The sequence below is a fragment of the Empidonax traillii genome, unplaced genomic scaffold (assembly GCF_003031625.1).
Source record: "Empidonax traillii isolate 1590-97213 ecotype Southwest subspecies unplaced genomic scaffold, ASM303162v1 scaffold686:size905440, whole genome shotgun sequence".
Classification (NCBI taxonomy): Eukaryota; Metazoa; Chordata; class Aves; order Passeriformes; family Tyrannidae; genus Empidonax; species Empidonax traillii.
Window position 1 is genome coordinate 90,337 of NW_020955879.1, and position 16,294 is coordinate 106,630.

The 16,294-nt window shown below is 40.2% G+C and overlaps 1 protein-coding gene across 1 annotated transcript; it reads right to left on the bottom strand.

Moving 5' to 3' along the window:
• Positions 1–344: 344 nt before the first annotated feature.
• BLOC1S5 (biogenesis of lysosomal organelles complex 1 subunit 5) lies at positions 345–12,943 on the bottom strand. Its single transcript, XM_027899722.1, has 5 exons — positions 12,814–12,943; positions 11,614–11,696; positions 9,396–9,525; positions 5,852–5,910; positions 345–1,935 (listed from the first exon to the last, which is right to left on the bottom strand). Exons 1-5 carry the CDS (start codon positions 12,926–12,928, stop codon positions 1,756–1,758), a joined length of 567 nt encoding a protein of 188 aa, XP_027755523.1. The 5' UTR covers positions 12,929–12,943; the 3' UTR covers positions 345–1,755.
• Between the last annotated feature and the right edge of the window lie 3,351 nt (positions 12,944–16,294).

The window sequence follows — 16,294 nt, forward strand, 5'->3', positions numbered from 1 at the left end:
ATCTATATCTCAATAAAAATTATCAGTGCAAAAATAAAAATGAATTCAGTATGCAGTTAAATGCATTTTTTACAAAGATATTTGGGTTTTGAGCACATACACATCAAATAATCTGGTAAGAGAGAAGCCACTTCCAATCTGTGCTCCAAATGAAATTATTCCACACCCGATTCTAAAGACACGCAAGAACTAACTTTTTCTTTTTAAATGAAAAGTCTGAGCTTAGTTACAACATTCTTCATAAACTGAGAAATACTACAGAAGTCACCTTCTATTCAGATAGGAGTTGTTCTAAAAGAGGCTTTCCTATTTTTCATGTGTGGGATACCTTTGAGACATCTATGTTTTTTCCATCCACAACAGAGAATTAACAACATTCCAGCATGCCCCACTGTTGGCAAGTCCTCTTTTCAGTCCAGATACATGCTGATGATTGATGAAGCTGTTGGGTCTACAGTAGCAGGCAGAGCAGCTTGGCAGGAATTCAGTGTTATTGAAAGAAATCTCAAATACTTATTCCATCTCCTCTACTAACTTTAATCACACTATCAACATGCTGCCAGGAACGGAGCCTTGACACCAAGCCATAAGCTTATACAAGCAACCATTGTTGGTATATTACTGCTGCAATACAGGTAAAGCATAAATTCTGTTTATTTTTGCCTGTTTCCATTCTACATAGGACACCAGCTAAATTATGGAAAGATATTTCCTGTACTAACGGTTAGCTTGCAGCAAATTTCATTAAGGTACTAAGTCTCATTTTCCTTGGTTAATGAACTGATTAAGTTAACTTCTTCAGTTACATTGCTGTAAACTGCAAGTTTTGAATAAAAGAAAGCAATACAGGAGTTTTACATCCCCGGTAAGAGTAAGAAAGCAGATCAGTACTACAGGCGTTTTACCAGTAATCTGTCCATTTGTTATGCTGATAAAGAAACAAAAATCTTACCTCAATTGCTTTATAAAGTTCTGACAAGCTTATCCTAAGTAAACCAAAAGCATGATAAATATTTAAGGTAAATACTGTACTAGCTCCAAAGCTAATACAAGGATCGATATGCTTCTCATGATTACTTCTGAGCTTCTTTTGGCTTTGCTTAGAACAGTAAAGCTTAAAAAGAGAGGCCTGAGACAATTACACGGAGAAAAAAAAAAAAAGAAATTGCTGTCCAAGCTTATTTAGCCATTTTTATGGTAGCAAAACCCTTTCCAATCACAACTCTATTTCATAATACTGAACGTACAACCCAAAAGTTTGAATTACAATTGGATTTAAAACTCTGTTGAGATCTTTTACTGCTAAAAGTAAAATATTCCATAAGACAAGTTTATTTTCTTGAAACCTACAAGCAGGATATATAGTTTTCCCAGTGAATTCTCAACTATGGCTGGAACCTACTAACCTACTTTTAGGGAAAGGGGTGTGGCTGCACACTGGGATTGTTAATATTACATTAGTCTCTGCATTAATCTCTGCTTTCCTAAATGATACGATACTCTGCTGATGGGAGAGAATTCCAGTTTGCAACTCCCTGAGCTGATGTAGTCACACAAATTTCAGTTCCACCTTCCAACAAAGAAATACTGGCATTCCATCTGCCCTGGACCAAACAAGTAGAGATAGGCACTTAAGTTGAAAGTATGCAAACCTTTTCTTCCCATACCTTATCTGTTTCAGCTTTCCAAAAGAACCTCAGTTTAAGTCAGAATAAACTAAGTAATGGCACAAATCCATCATTATTAAAAAAGGTCTTAAAAGGAAACATATTTGGCCAGTTCCTTCTCCATCTCAGAATACTGCTCTTTGAGGCGCTCCATAGCTTTTCTGTGCTCTTCATCCACCTCTGCACGTTTGTTCTGCTGTTCTTTCATGAATTCCTCCCAGTGGGCGATGCACTTCTCTTCCCGAGCCATCACCTTGTCTGCCTGAAGCTGAGAGGAGGAAATGCGAACTTTTAACAGTCATTTCCATATTTAAAACAAGTGGTTTAATGGGGGCTACGTAATTTTAAAGTATCAGAGAAACTGGAAACTAGCAAGAAAACATATGGAAAGGTGACACTAAAAAGAAAACATCTATTTTTGTATAGTCAATGAAAACAAGTAGTAAAATGTCTGCAATACTATTATCATGACAGCATTAGCAATGATAGCTTTTCTGTGCTATATTTCTGTAAAATATAACAACACAGATACTAAATGTTTTGAAACTGGCAGCTAGTGGTTCTGTTTTAGCCAGCTAGCTCTCACTGTGATTAATGTCTTCCTTTATAAATAAGTTATTTCTTTCCTCATACTTTCCTACTGCTTGGCTTCTGGTAAGTCTGATTCCTTTCACCCTCTTATCTTGAAAAAAAAAAAAAATTAAAAAATGTGTAGATATCCAGAAAGAGAAATCATATATACATTCAATTCACATGTCATAATGCAATGAACTTGAGTGGATTGCTTGCATGCAGTATTAACAGTCTGGCCTCCTTATATTATAGGTGCAGAAGCCAAAATAAATCAAGGCAGGTGTTCTTCCATTTGCTCCATCTTCCAGCAAAAGAAAGGATTAAACCTTTTTTTCTTTTACCCCCCTCTCCTTTTTGGTCTATCAGCCATGACAGATAGTAGTTTACTACTACTTCTGTGTAGGAATAAACACTATCATACAGCTTTAATCGATGTCTGGCATTTTTGTCAATGGAAGGCACTGAAAATCCATTTATGTATTCTTAAACACCTTCTCTGTTGCTCTTCAAGGTCACACATATAAATACACAATTTCTGCAGGGCAGCATTTTATACACTTCAACAAGATCATACCAAGGTCCATTTTGTTTGCAGCAGTTGCAGTAACAGCTACTAACAAAACACACCACTTTGACTGGTGCGCTTTGAAATGCCGGTGTTTCACACACTTTTTGACAGGATTACACAGCACCGACCCAAAACTACACTTCATCTAGCCGACCCAAACTACACTTCATCTAGACTAACTCTCATGCTCCTCACAACATGAATAGTTTGCAAGGAACAACTAATGTTGTTACTTTCTACCTTCGTTTTCCACTGTACCATTTCTACCCAAGGATATAAAATGAACAGCCTGAGACATTTCTAGAACATGAGAAATAAAATTAAGATATGCTGGCACAAGCGAGTAAGAATGATAAGAAATACCAAGTAAAAGACATCAAGGACTTGAATACTTTTTTCACTCTCCCACCCCAGTAACAATGTGGAAAACTCCAGGCCAGAAGCTCACTGGGCACTGCAGCTCTCCTTCCTAGGAAACAACTTCAAACCCAGCTGTGGCCAGCAGCATCTCCAGATCATTAATACTTATGGCTGCCAAGTGGATATGTTTGTGTGTGTGAGACAGTCACAATCTTGAAACCAATATTCCTCTTTGTACCAGACAAACAGCTGTGCAAACAAGCAAATATAATAAAGTATGATGCTTAACAGATGAGTGCCTTAGGACACACATCTTTCAATTGAAGAACATGCTGCACTGTAAACCTGCTGGTTTAGAAGTTAAAGAATTCACACAGGAGAGACTTATGAATGTTATTGCCGTGGGATAATCTTCAATGGGCACTTAGTCTTGTTAAGCACGACAGAGCAATGAGAGAGAAATCCGACTAAAGACAGGTTCCTCCTTTGCCCACATCCCAAGGCAAGACCCAAGCTGCCACAGACACTATCCCTAAAGCTAAGGTACTAAAAGGCTTCCCTCATCCAAGCCTTCTCTGCTCTCTTGTGACAGCTGCTACCGTGGTACAGCCTTTTTCTTAGCAGAGTGTCACTAAGAGTCTCTTGAGAACCCAGGCTCCAATGCAGGACACACAACTACTTTCACTGACACCTAGCGCTACAGCCACAGAAAATTCAGTTTCTCAGCACAAAAAGATGACTTCCTCGCTGCAGCTCTGCAATTACCCACCTGTTCTTGCTATATATATTGTGCTTTCTTACCATACTCCTACCACACACTACTGCTCTCCACTCCTACCACATCCTCCTCACATCCAGCACTATTAACTTTATGCTTTATTCAACTGACCATAACACACAGGAGGAAAAACTAATGAAATCAAGACACTACGAAAAAAAAAAAAAAAGCTAAAAAGCACAGAGGTCCAAATCTCTCTTGTTATATATGCCCTAGGCAGTCATGAAAAATATTTAAAATACAAAGGTTTTCAAGAGGTACAGACAACTTTGCATGGATTTGTATTGGTTAAGTCAAAAATCACTTTCAAAGAGCAAAAAAAGTTTCCAAAACTGGCATAATTAGTGATCTGTAGAGGCAATACTGAGTGTGTTTTATACTGCCCATTCATAACTTCTAAATTTATAGATTTGGAAAAGGTTTGTTTTCTAGAAAACAAAACCATGTAGAATTTGATAGTATGCCTTCTTTCAGTGACACAATCACATATTACTTTACACCCTAATTAAGAGTGTGGTACGGGCAACATAATTTCAGTTTTGTTACTTGGCCAGTAGCTGAAAAGAACTGCAAGAAAAAGATAATTAGTAAATTAAATAATCTTAAAATTCATTCTATTCAGCAGAAATTGAATTAATTTCACTGAGGGCTGCTAACACTAATAACTTGAGACTACATTCTACCAAAATCCCATTATTTTTTTAGAACACACGATTTCAGAAAAGTAAGGAAAAAATATTTCTCCTCACATGGTTGTACTACAATGACAACTTTTATCTATAATTTTAAAAGAATGTTACTACTCACATTTGAAAGTTTCAAGCCAAAAAGTATATTGGCTTAAAGAAATGCTACAAATCCTGAATAGCTATTACTATTCCTCCACTTTATATTAAAAACCCAAAGAGTGGAAACATACAGCTAATACTTTAAGAAAAGAATAGTCACCATTCTTACTGAGTGTTCATTTTATAAGTTATAAATTTTTTATTAAAGTTTAACTTCAAACAAACAGTAGCAGAACTGTAAGAATTTCCTCTTAAACCTCTCTACCAGTATCTACACTAGCGATAGACACAAGCAAACTCTGTCAGGGTTCAGCAGTGTGCTGTTTGCACAGTGCCAGTATTCAATTGCAACTGGACTGCCCATCTTCATCGATTGCAAAAAGGAAAGAAAAACACAATTATCAGCTTACATACATCAATGAACGGCCTGTTTCGCTTGATGGCCACAGAAAAGTCTTCAGTTTTTCTGAACTAAATTATTATAAATAGCATTTTGCAGGTTAAGAGATAGCCCAGGAACACAATAACGAAGCGGTAATGGGAAAACATGAAACTAATTTCTTGTATAATTTTCCAGCTTCTAGATTCCAAGCACATGTATTTCAAATAAGCAAAATGTAGCCAACTGAAAAGGTTCCAATGATTCGCATGTTCCTATAATATAGCCCTTCATTAAATAACCCATCCACAAGTAAAAAACACACTTCCTTTTCAACAAGCAATATATATAATATGGTCAATGTTCTCTGCTAACTAGGAAAGATTTACATTTCCATTCTGGTTAGTAGGTGTTTTTTGTTCCACAGAAAATAAGGGTTTTTTTATATTTAAGCTTTCCCTGTATGTGACAAATGTTATAGTCTGAGCTAGGAGGGAAAATAAAGCGAAGGAAATAAAAAAAATAGTTTCCATGCATCAGGAGATTGTAGGAAGACTTAGCTAGATCCACTTGCAGTGAGCAGAAATCACCCCAGAAGAAGTTCTACTGCAAGTATATAAGGTATAGAAAAACACTTTCTGAAGTTTAGCAAAACTGAAGGCAGATGAACTTGCTGTGAAGCACGAGACTCCAACCTAGATCACACTGTAAAAATGTATCCATCCACCCATATTTTACCTTTCTCACTTCACACTCTTTCTCTTGGAGTTTATGGATCATGTCGTTGGCAGCTTGCACTGAAACAACAAATTGCAGTAGATCAGTCTGCTGTTCTAAATCAAAGAAACTTGCCTGAAAGGGATTTAAAAGACGTGAGATTACTACAAATCAAAGATTATATTCCACTGTGCCACTTAACTCTGCACAAGAGTTGTCAGTACTTGCAGAAAATGCTTTACTCTTACAACTGTACATAGGCTTATCAATGAGCTTAACGTTTGTGTGTTCTAGAAACCAAGAAGTGAAAAGCAGACAGGTCCTCTTGTGCCCACATTCCCTAGTGGCTAACGAGCTAGAGTGCACTGCTCAGCACCTCAGAAGACATCAAAAACCTCTCTTAAGTCAGTAAGTAGAAACAGGTGACCAAGCTCTATGTTTCACTTGGTTCAGTTTTTTTCTTATTTTTAAAGTAAAAAGTGATGTAGCACACACTCTACATGGAGAACATCTTTATGCTGGAGCCAGCCTCTTCTCTCATGAGACTAAGCCTGGGAAAACTTGTCAATGGAACTAGGAACTGTGTTCCTACGCACTTTTTCTCCCCAACTTATTTAACACTTGATTAATGTAGAATTAAATAAACTAATTTCCCCAAAGCAGTCACTTCTCTCACTAACACAATCTGGCACTGAGAAATACCTTACTAATTTATCATCATCTTGAAGCTGGTGACTTTTCACACCAGGAGGGAGGCTTCTGCCACCCTGAGGATTTCCAGTAACAGAACAGGTTCACTGCCCACATAGCTGATGAGGAGCTGGGAGCATCATGAACTGGAGCACCTGCTGGCTGATCCTGAACTGCTCAGGACCATTAGAAGGGAGTGGCAAATGACAGCTGTAGCAGACTCCCTGTGGCAGGGGATAGAGGCTCCCCACCTTTCAATATGTTTTGTCACCTAGGGAGGTTTGCTGCTTGCCAGGGGCTCACATTTGGGATGTTGTAAGTTTGGACTATTACTCCTGGTGCTCTTCCATGTAGATGCCAGTGGTACTGCAGGGGTGACCTGAGAACCACCAGGAATGACTACAAGGATCTGAGGACAGTGGTCAAAGACATGGGGGTCCGGGTAATGATCTCCTCAATCTTCTTGTTGAGGGGGACTAGGTGGATTTTTGGGGTTAACAGCTGGTTGCACAGTTGGTGTTGGCAGCAGGGTTTTGGTTTCTATATCCATGAGAGCCATTCTGAGCACCAACAGATGCTTGGAAGAGACGGGATCCACCTGACTAAACAAGGCAAAAAAGTACTCTTGTCAGCAGGCTGGTCAACCTGGTAGAGACAGCTTTGAACTGGAAATGACAGGTGAAGGAGTGATTCACAAAAAAAAAAAAGTAAAGAAGTTGGGGACAAACCAATGGTAAGCAAACCAAGGGTCTGGGATGATGGTAGCAAGGATCACCTTCTCCAAGCTCAAGAAAGGTCCATCCCAACAAGCATGGATGTCGCCTGCAGCAGGAGGTCTTCATGGATGACCGAGGAGTTCCTGACTGAATTCAAATTTAAAAAGGAGGTGGAAGCAGGGGCAAGTCATGCAGGAGAGTTGCCGTCTGATCGAGCAGAGACAGCATGAGGAAAGTAAAAGCTGATCGGGAGTCGAATTTGGCGAGGGGTACAAAAGACAGCAAGAAAGGATTCTGTAAGTATGGAGCAGCAAAAGGAAAACTGGGGAAAATGCAGGCCTTCTGCTCAGTGGGGTAGGGGAGCTGGTGACAAAGAACATGGAAAAGGCCAACGTACTCAATGCCTTCTTTGCCTTAGTCTTTAGCATAAAGACCAGCCTTGAGGAATCCCAGGCTTCTGACACCAGAGGGAAAGTCCAGAGCAAAGCAGACTGACTGTGAAGGAGCACCAGGTTAGGGGACACTTAAACTGGAAATGGTTGTGCTGCCATTCAGAGGGACCTTGAGCAACTGGAGAATTGGGCTGAGAGGAATTTTAATGAAGTTCAACACAGGGAAATGTCAAGTTCTGCATCTGGAGAGGAATAATCTCTGGTAGCAAGGCATAATTAAGGCCAATAACACAGGCCACATGTGAGTTAGTCTATCCACTTCTAGGCTCTCCAGTAAACAAAGGAGATTATTTACTGGAGTAAGTCCAGTACACGGCCACAAAGATGATTAAGGACTGAAGCATCTTTTGTATGAGGCAAGGCTAAGAGAGCTGGGACTGTTCTGTGTGGAGAAAAGAAAGCCCAGGGGAGAATGTGAATAAATATCTGAATGGAATGAAGATGAGGGAGCCAGACTCTTCTCTGTAGTGCTGTCAGGACAAGAAGCAGTGAGCACAAGATCAAATACATGGGATTTCTAATTAACACAAGAAAACACTTCTTCCTGTGAGGGTGGTCAAACACTGGAACATGTTGCCCAGAGAGGCTGTGGAGTCTCTCCCTGTAGAGATACTCAAAATGCAACTGGACACAGTCCTGGCTCTAGCTGCTGCTGCTGCTGCTTGAGCAGGCAGGAGGCTTAACAACATGACCTCCTGAGGTCCCTTCACACCTCAACCATTCCGTGATTCTATTACTAAAGATGTACTGCACAGCTGACCCATCAGAAAGTCGGGAAGCAGCATCAGAGGTTCAGTCCAGTCAGATGGTATTAGAACGTGTGCCTTATTTGCATGACTAAATTTAAAGTTTCAAATACTTTCCTGAAATTGTTTCGTGTTCAAAGGATCATCTACCATTTGCTATTCTGTGTATGCCAGATGCTGTATAAGTAAGTTATACAAAATTAAATGCTTATACAACATGCCACATACAAAATATAACACAACCTACACTGGCAAGTTTCAACCACATAAATTCTGCAGCTAAAGCTAGGTACCCACACTGAAATCTCTTTTTAAGAAGCCATCCTGCTGAATGAGTAAGAAAAAAGATACTGAAAAATTAGTACAATAAATTATAAATTTTCTTTTAAAATCTGAGCAATAAAAACATATATTATTATAATGATGAAACTAAGATTAGCATGCAATTACTCCTATTTCACTATTTGTGACTAAGATGATGATGATAATAATAATAAATTTCACAGTTAGACAGCAGCAGGTTTTGTTTGAAATCACAGGGGACAGTATTACACACTCCTGTGGGAAAATTACGAAACTTGAAGGTCACACTGCAGCATGTTTGCAACAAACTGAAAAAAATCCTGAAATTTCAGAAAAATGAAATTTTGTCCATGGTTTTGGTCAATATGGAGTGCTATTTGCAAGTGAGTAGCAAACAACTGAGCTGAAACAGCTTTTACTTCAATAAACAAAAAGCTTTAATGTAACCTTAGCAACAGCTGTGTGGCTGCACCAATACAAAAAATGTCCCTGTTGTTTCCCTTTCAAAATTTCACAGAAATGAGAACAAAGCACATAAATAGCACATAAATATCCACCTATGATAATTTTTCTACAAATTTTCTACATTTTGAATTCAAACTATTTAAATTACTCCTCAAAACGATGCAATAAGAGAAATAAGAAGCAATGTGCTTACATCTCTTGAATGTTTCATTCAAATTGTCATGCATTGCCTGCTCACACTTAGGAAGAACATGTTCATTTGTTTCAAAGATTGTATTCTTTAAATTTTCAAGTACTCGCAGTTCTCGGAGGCCACGTTTTTCCTGCCAGAAAAAGGAACGAAAATGAGTGGCTAACAAGGAATTCCACTTTACAAACTAAAGATGGTTTCCCAGTTGATAAACTTCATCTTAAAGACTATACCATTGTCTCCTAAAGAGTTAGTCTACTTATTTAGCACAATGAAAAAAAGTGTTTTGCGGAAAAAAGAGAGCAGTGTTCCATTCTTCACACTAAAATACAGGAATTCTTTGAATGACTCTTCTGGCCTTCGTGAGAAAAGTCAGTATTAACTGGCTAAAACACTGTGTGGAAAAATGTGCTGTTTTGTATAGATTATTTGCAGCGTATCAAAATCAACACAGAGCAAGAAAACTTGAAAACACTGCAGTTTTATAACTCATTTGTTACTGAGAAACAACATAGCAGCGATTCTGCTTACTTGATGTCTGACCCACACTTAGCATGGGAAGAGATTAAAACAATCCAAGTAAAATTGTTTTAACTGAAGTAAAGCAACGAAGTCAAGATTAAAAAATAATATGACACAGCTGACTAAAGAAGCAGCCCTTCTTCTGGATCACCGCTGATCATGATTAATTACAAGAACAACAAGATCTTGCTTTATTGTTCACATTTAAAAAACAATCTATTTTTCTTAAGTTGTAGTGCTACTTCCACTCCCAATTTCACCAAAACTTTCCTTTAAATGACTACTCCAGATAAACAAAAACTATTGCATTCCATGAAGTGGGCAATTGAATCAACATATTTGTTTTAAAACTTCAGCAACAGAGGCACAGACAAGTAAAACCACTTAATTAAACAGGCTCCAGATTTTCTGAATGCAAATGTACATTCTCTACACACTAGGTGCTCATCATTGAAAGAATAAGCACATGTCCTACCACAACCGAAAAATAGCTGATATCTCAAAGTTACAAACAAGAGTAATTTTTGGAAGAAATTTTAAGTTGCAAAGATTTAAATACTCCTTTGCTTTGTTGTTCCCCCCCCAAAAGTAATAACCAGCAACTGAATTTCAGTAAAAGATCTAAGAATGTATTAAATTTGTCTAAGAAACAGAACAAGACTTCAGGTGCAAAAAGAGAAATATATGAATTATAGTTATAAAGATATGAGTTCTAATTTTTTAATTGAGTTTAAATTTTTCCTTCCCGTGGAATGCCATGTAAAACTACCTACTGTATCTTACTTAGGGAAGGCAGAGAAAATAAATAATTTCTTATGACTCTGAAGCCCATGCGATACAGATCTGATGAGAGTTTATTTCATGTGTGTATTTTGCTAAAGCAGTAGAGACAAAACAGACCTGCTTCAAATATAAGCTACAATCTGTGATGAGGGGGGAAGACATTCTTAAGGTCATTCAAATCAGGTCTGCTTGCTGGAAGTTTGAGGCGTAACTGCATTTTCAGGACTGGTTTTGATTTTAAACTCCACATTCTGTAAGAATGAAAATCTACTCAGAAAAAGCCTTTTGTTGACATAAGACGTGACTTTTCTAAACTTTTGCTGCCATCTTGTGGAAACCAAATTACACTTTCCAAGCAAAGCTGTATATAAACACTTTTGCACCTTCAATACTTAAGCCTTATTTGCAGCCAATCAGGCAAAAGTCATTCAGTTTTTAATGATTTTCTAACTTTGCATAAAGTGTTACTCTTCTTTTCCAGTAATATTACTTTCTTTTGTGTAACAAAAATTAAAGCAAAATAAAACTACAACTGTGCAAGTTGAATCCAGCTGATGCCTAAAGCAGTTTCTCAGTCAGATGTAAACCTACACTGGCCAACAATACTTTCCTTGAACCAACTGGACTTCTCTAAGATGTTAGGATTTCATAATTCTCTAGCATCAGAGTTCCTGCCAGTGTTTTGCAGAAAAATAAATTATGTCCCTTTCAAAAATTTTAAAAGAGAAAGGCCTAAATTACTGCCTCGTTTACTAAAGATGCAGATGTATACTACAAGTGTGTTATTATGGGAAAAAAACCAAACATGTCAAGGTCTTCTGGCAAAACTTATGCACATATTATGACATCTAAAGAGATGCTAACACTGTTGAAAGTCTCAGACTATGATAGCATCCAATAAGATACAAACACTTACCTCAAATTCTTTAACAAAGTAACGTATTTCTCCCTGAATTACTGGTCTGTGATCCAGGAGCCTTGAATAGATTTCCCCAACATCTAGAAGATTAATAAAAGCCAGAATTTTAGTTTTTCTCTCACTCCTACACCAGGCTACCCAACACATGGTAGCACACCACACCTCAGTTTGAAGGACTACAAAATACATACAGACCCAAAAGAGCACCAGAACAGTGCTTGTTGAGTAACCTATCTATTCAGCAAATCACCAATTTAGGTAAAATGCGATACAGATAAAATACGAATCAGTATTCCAGATGCCAAAGACATCTTTTGTGAAGGCTGAAAATTCTCCTCTGTGCCTCAGCACCCTTTTTTTCAAACCTCTTTCTTCTCTTTCTTCTGTATCAGATTGTACACAGTGGTAAAAGAACAGAACTAAACGCTGCAGTTTAATAGAGATTTACATGCTAGGACGTGGGAGTTTTCTGCAGCAAAGCAAGGGAAGCAAAATGCTCCCTACACAGGAAAACCGTCAGCATTTTCTTGTGTTCCAGGGCCAAAGACTTGAAATTTAAGTCTTGAAAAAGAGTATTTACAATATAAGTACGCGCGAAAATCAGGCTCGTCTGCCACAGAGAAAGAAAACGCCCATTAAATCAAAAGGCAGTGTGAGAGCACAGCAAATAAAGATTGTTTCAAGAAATATACGATGCAGTGCCAGCAAGCGCTTTAAACCGGCACTGCCATGTAAAGGATGTCTTCCTGCCCCACCTGCTGGACCTGCCCCGTGGCTCTCCCTCGCTACTGTATCCACCTGTTTGTTCAACATCCCGATTCCCACCCCGTTCAAAAAAAGGTGCAAAAAGGTTATTCCAAATCTGGGGAATGACGTGATTGCAGTAAATAAAACACAAGCTAGACCCTTCCCCAGTCCAAACGCTCCTGTGCGCAGATGGACCAGGGCAAGACTCGGGGCCAACAAGACCAAAGTAGGGGCTTCCCAGGAAACTTCACACGCCGGTGGCAGGGCCTCGGTGGCAGACTCAGTTTCCCGAAAGAACGCCTAGTTTCAAACTCCGAGAGGTGAAAGCTACCTAGGCCTCGCAGGTCTCCAGCTTTTAAGGCTCGGAGCGTGCCACGGAGCCCCGGGGGGGCAGGAAGGCGGCCGAAGCGGGGCTGCTGATGCCGCGGTGCCGCCCCGCCCGCCCCTTACCCTTTATGATGGCCTGGATGGGGGAGCCGGCGGCCGGCGCCTCCCGCCTCCTGTCGCCGTGCGGCGGGGCCGCCGCGGGGCCGCGGCCGGGGGACGCGGGGCCAGCCCCGCTCATGGCGCTCGGCGGCTCCGGGGGCAGCGCGGCGGCACCGCCTGGCCCTGCCCGGCCCTGGCCCTGTCCCTGTCCCTGTCCCTGCCCGGCCGTGCCCGCAGAGCTTCCGCAGGGCCCCGGTGCCGCGGCGTGAGATCATCGCGGCGCGCCCGCCCCGCCGCGGCACCGCCCCCAGACACACCCCCGGGATTTTGGCTGTGCCATGGGTGTTCTTTCAGGAGGAGAGAAGGGCACGGGTCCGCACAAGGGGAGCAGAGCCGGTGGATGGAAATATTAATTAGGCAACTAGCAGATATAAGAATTATTTAGAAAACTGTTCCCTTCCACATCATCTTTTTTTCACCCCAAAATAACCACCTCTTGCAACCTATAGTATTTATATTTTCCCATTTGAATTCAAAGCACATAAGCAACTGACAATCACCATTAGATTACACTAATGCTCATATATTAATAACATCTGTAGGATATTCCGGCTGGCTCCATCATCACTAATAATCTGGGGTAGAATTTTTCAAATGTTAATTTTATCCCTTTCCTGCCTAGCGGCCATTCTTTTGTAGTCTCTCTCCCGAACAAGTTATTTCCCCCTCTAAGCCCTATGCTCCAGCTTTGTATTTTTTAAAGAGGAAATCCTGTAGTTAAGGGGCTTTGCAACTGCTGCATTTCTAGAAAACAGTTCTTACCTCATGAATAATGTCAGGTTCAGAATTATGGGAATGCAACAAGGGCAAATCCTGTGACAGGCAGCTGCATTGGTTTCTAGGACTACTGTCCTGAAACCATTCCTCCTCTGTTTGAATAGTATTTTTTTTAAAGAATATGCTTTATTGTTGCATTTATGTCTCTTTTGTTGTCCCCCCCACTCCCTGCTCACTCTCACTGCCCCATCAAGCTTATTTTCAAAACATATTCAAAAAAATTAAGGAGGACTTAAAGAGGTGATGGCTATAAAAAGACAATACTTGTGGAGCCCCTAACCTGTCAGTTTGTAGAAAGTAGTCATCAAGTCACAAAAATATGGAAATAGCTATGGCTTGGAGCATGAAAATCAACATATGTAGTCATCATGTATTTTTTTGGAAGATAGGCTAAACAACCTCTGTCACTTTTGCCGTGCAATGGAACCCGCTTTCTCTTTTAGGGATCGCCCTGCCACTTCCCATTAGCATTAGCAGCACTCTGAATTGCAATATCTTCAGATGAACGTGCCGAGTCCTGTCATTTCCCCCACAGGCTGTCTAGCAATGATAATCCACTAAAGTATTGTTTCATCCAAGTGGCGGTGTCCGAGTCAAATGCCGGCAACAGGCAGGGAAACCCAAACCTGTTGAGGCAGACATCTGCCCGGATGGGAGGAATCGGAGCGACGGCCCTTAAGAGGGCGAGGCGGGGGACATACTTTGTGCCAGCAGAATAAGTCCATGGGCTGCACCCGTGATGGGAGACCAAGACCACGATCGTGATGGCTGGAAGTTTGCGGGCTGCGATGCCGATGCTGGCCAAAGCAGGCCCGGGGCTGCGCTTTGGAGGAGTGCCTTGTCACATTAGCCGTGCGGCTACTGTATTTGATGCTCAACCTGCATGGACAGGCCTGCCAGGCAGAAACTGCTCAGGCAGATGATGCTAGGGAGGACAAAAATTATCCACCGCAAGACTAAAAAGACAGATGACACCCAGCAGGAACAGCAAGCCAAATCTGCAGAATCCACAATGCAGCTGGCTAGCCCGGGGCTACCTGCCTCTTTGAAGAGGAATAGACATCACCTACGAGCTGTCAAATTAGATCACCAGCCTGAAAATGCTGAAAGAGGTTTAGTTCCTCCAACAGAGGAGGGAAAGTTTAATAGATGAAAATCTTCCTAAAGGGGCCAAGGTAGTGTGGGAGGGGAAAAGGGAATCCTTCAGATGCAGCAACAATGAACAATTACTCACCTTCTGCCTGCCTGTAGAGTGGGAGATGGTATGCGTGGTGTTCCGCAGCAGCTGCGGTGGCTGTAGTCACTACCAGCATGGAAAAAAAAGGCCACGCCTGCAGGAATGTGCAGAGAGCAGCAACAAGTAATGCTTGCTACAAAATCAATCCCCCTCCCAAATCTGTGGTGTCTTTATATCTCGCCCTGGAGCTGGGCTCTGAAGTACTATAAATCTAACATTTAAGACATGCAGCAGTAGGGTACGAAGATCCAGCCTGAATCTGAAAGCTTGGTGCAGCAAGAGGTGCGTGACTGCATTTCCCCTCACATTTCTTTTGCAATAAAATTGAAGCACAAGAAAACCCCCACACGTAATACAATTCAATTTTGATAAATAAAAAATAAATAAATTAGGATTACCGAGTGAGTAAGCATGTGCTCAGGTGTATGGTGAATATGAAGCCTGGCATTTCCATCAGGGACAGCAGCAGCATGATCCAATTAGAGATGCAAAGAAGAAATACTGCTCTTAGGGGGAAAATATTAAATGTAGCAATCCATTAAGCAGCTGCATCATTGCAATTACACTTTGAAGTTAAAGACTGTGAAACACACTAAAGATTAAAAGTGATCAGATTAAAAACCGAAAGGGGGGTAAAAAACCAAATAGGCCTACTGATCCCTCTTTCTAGTAAAAAAAATCAAAACAAGGTAGAAAAAAATTACATACTAGGTTCTGTATACACATACAATCATAAAATCAATTTATGGCTAAGCAAATTTACTTGGAGAAAAATCTACTCCCAATTTCAGCATTTATGGGGCAGACAAACCATAACTCACCTGCATAGATGCAAAGAGATCAGAAAGAATATGAACCAGACTTTTGAATAGAAGAGCTTACAACTGAATTTCTTGATGATTTTACAGTTCTATTCCTTTATTTCCATCTTTCTCAGCTAACCTAACATACTTTGTTCCAAATCAACAGCACTGACAAGCAGATTTTTGATCATCTATTGTCTTTTAACTGAGAATAAAGATACTCAAATTCTACTGTTTCTTCATCTGTATTGTTACTTGGGTGCATTTCATGGACAAAAGCACTTCTGAGTCACATTTTCATATAAAATAGTTAATATAAGGGAGTGTCTTATTTGAATTGCAAAGTACATCTATATTACACCCTGTCTCATCCCTGTAATAACTCAGGATCCACACCCACACTGAAGAGTCTAATGTTCCATCAGCTATAACTGAAATTAATGTATGTGTGTGTAAGAGAGAAGGAAACTAATGTTGAAGAATTATTTCATAAAAATACTCTGATGGGCTGTAACACCTATTAGGAAGTTTAAGATGTACCTCACAAAAAAACAGGCTCCCCTGTTTCTAGACCCATGAGCTTCCAAAGATTCAGGCAATAGTATGAAATTCCTGGGAGACAGGCTAC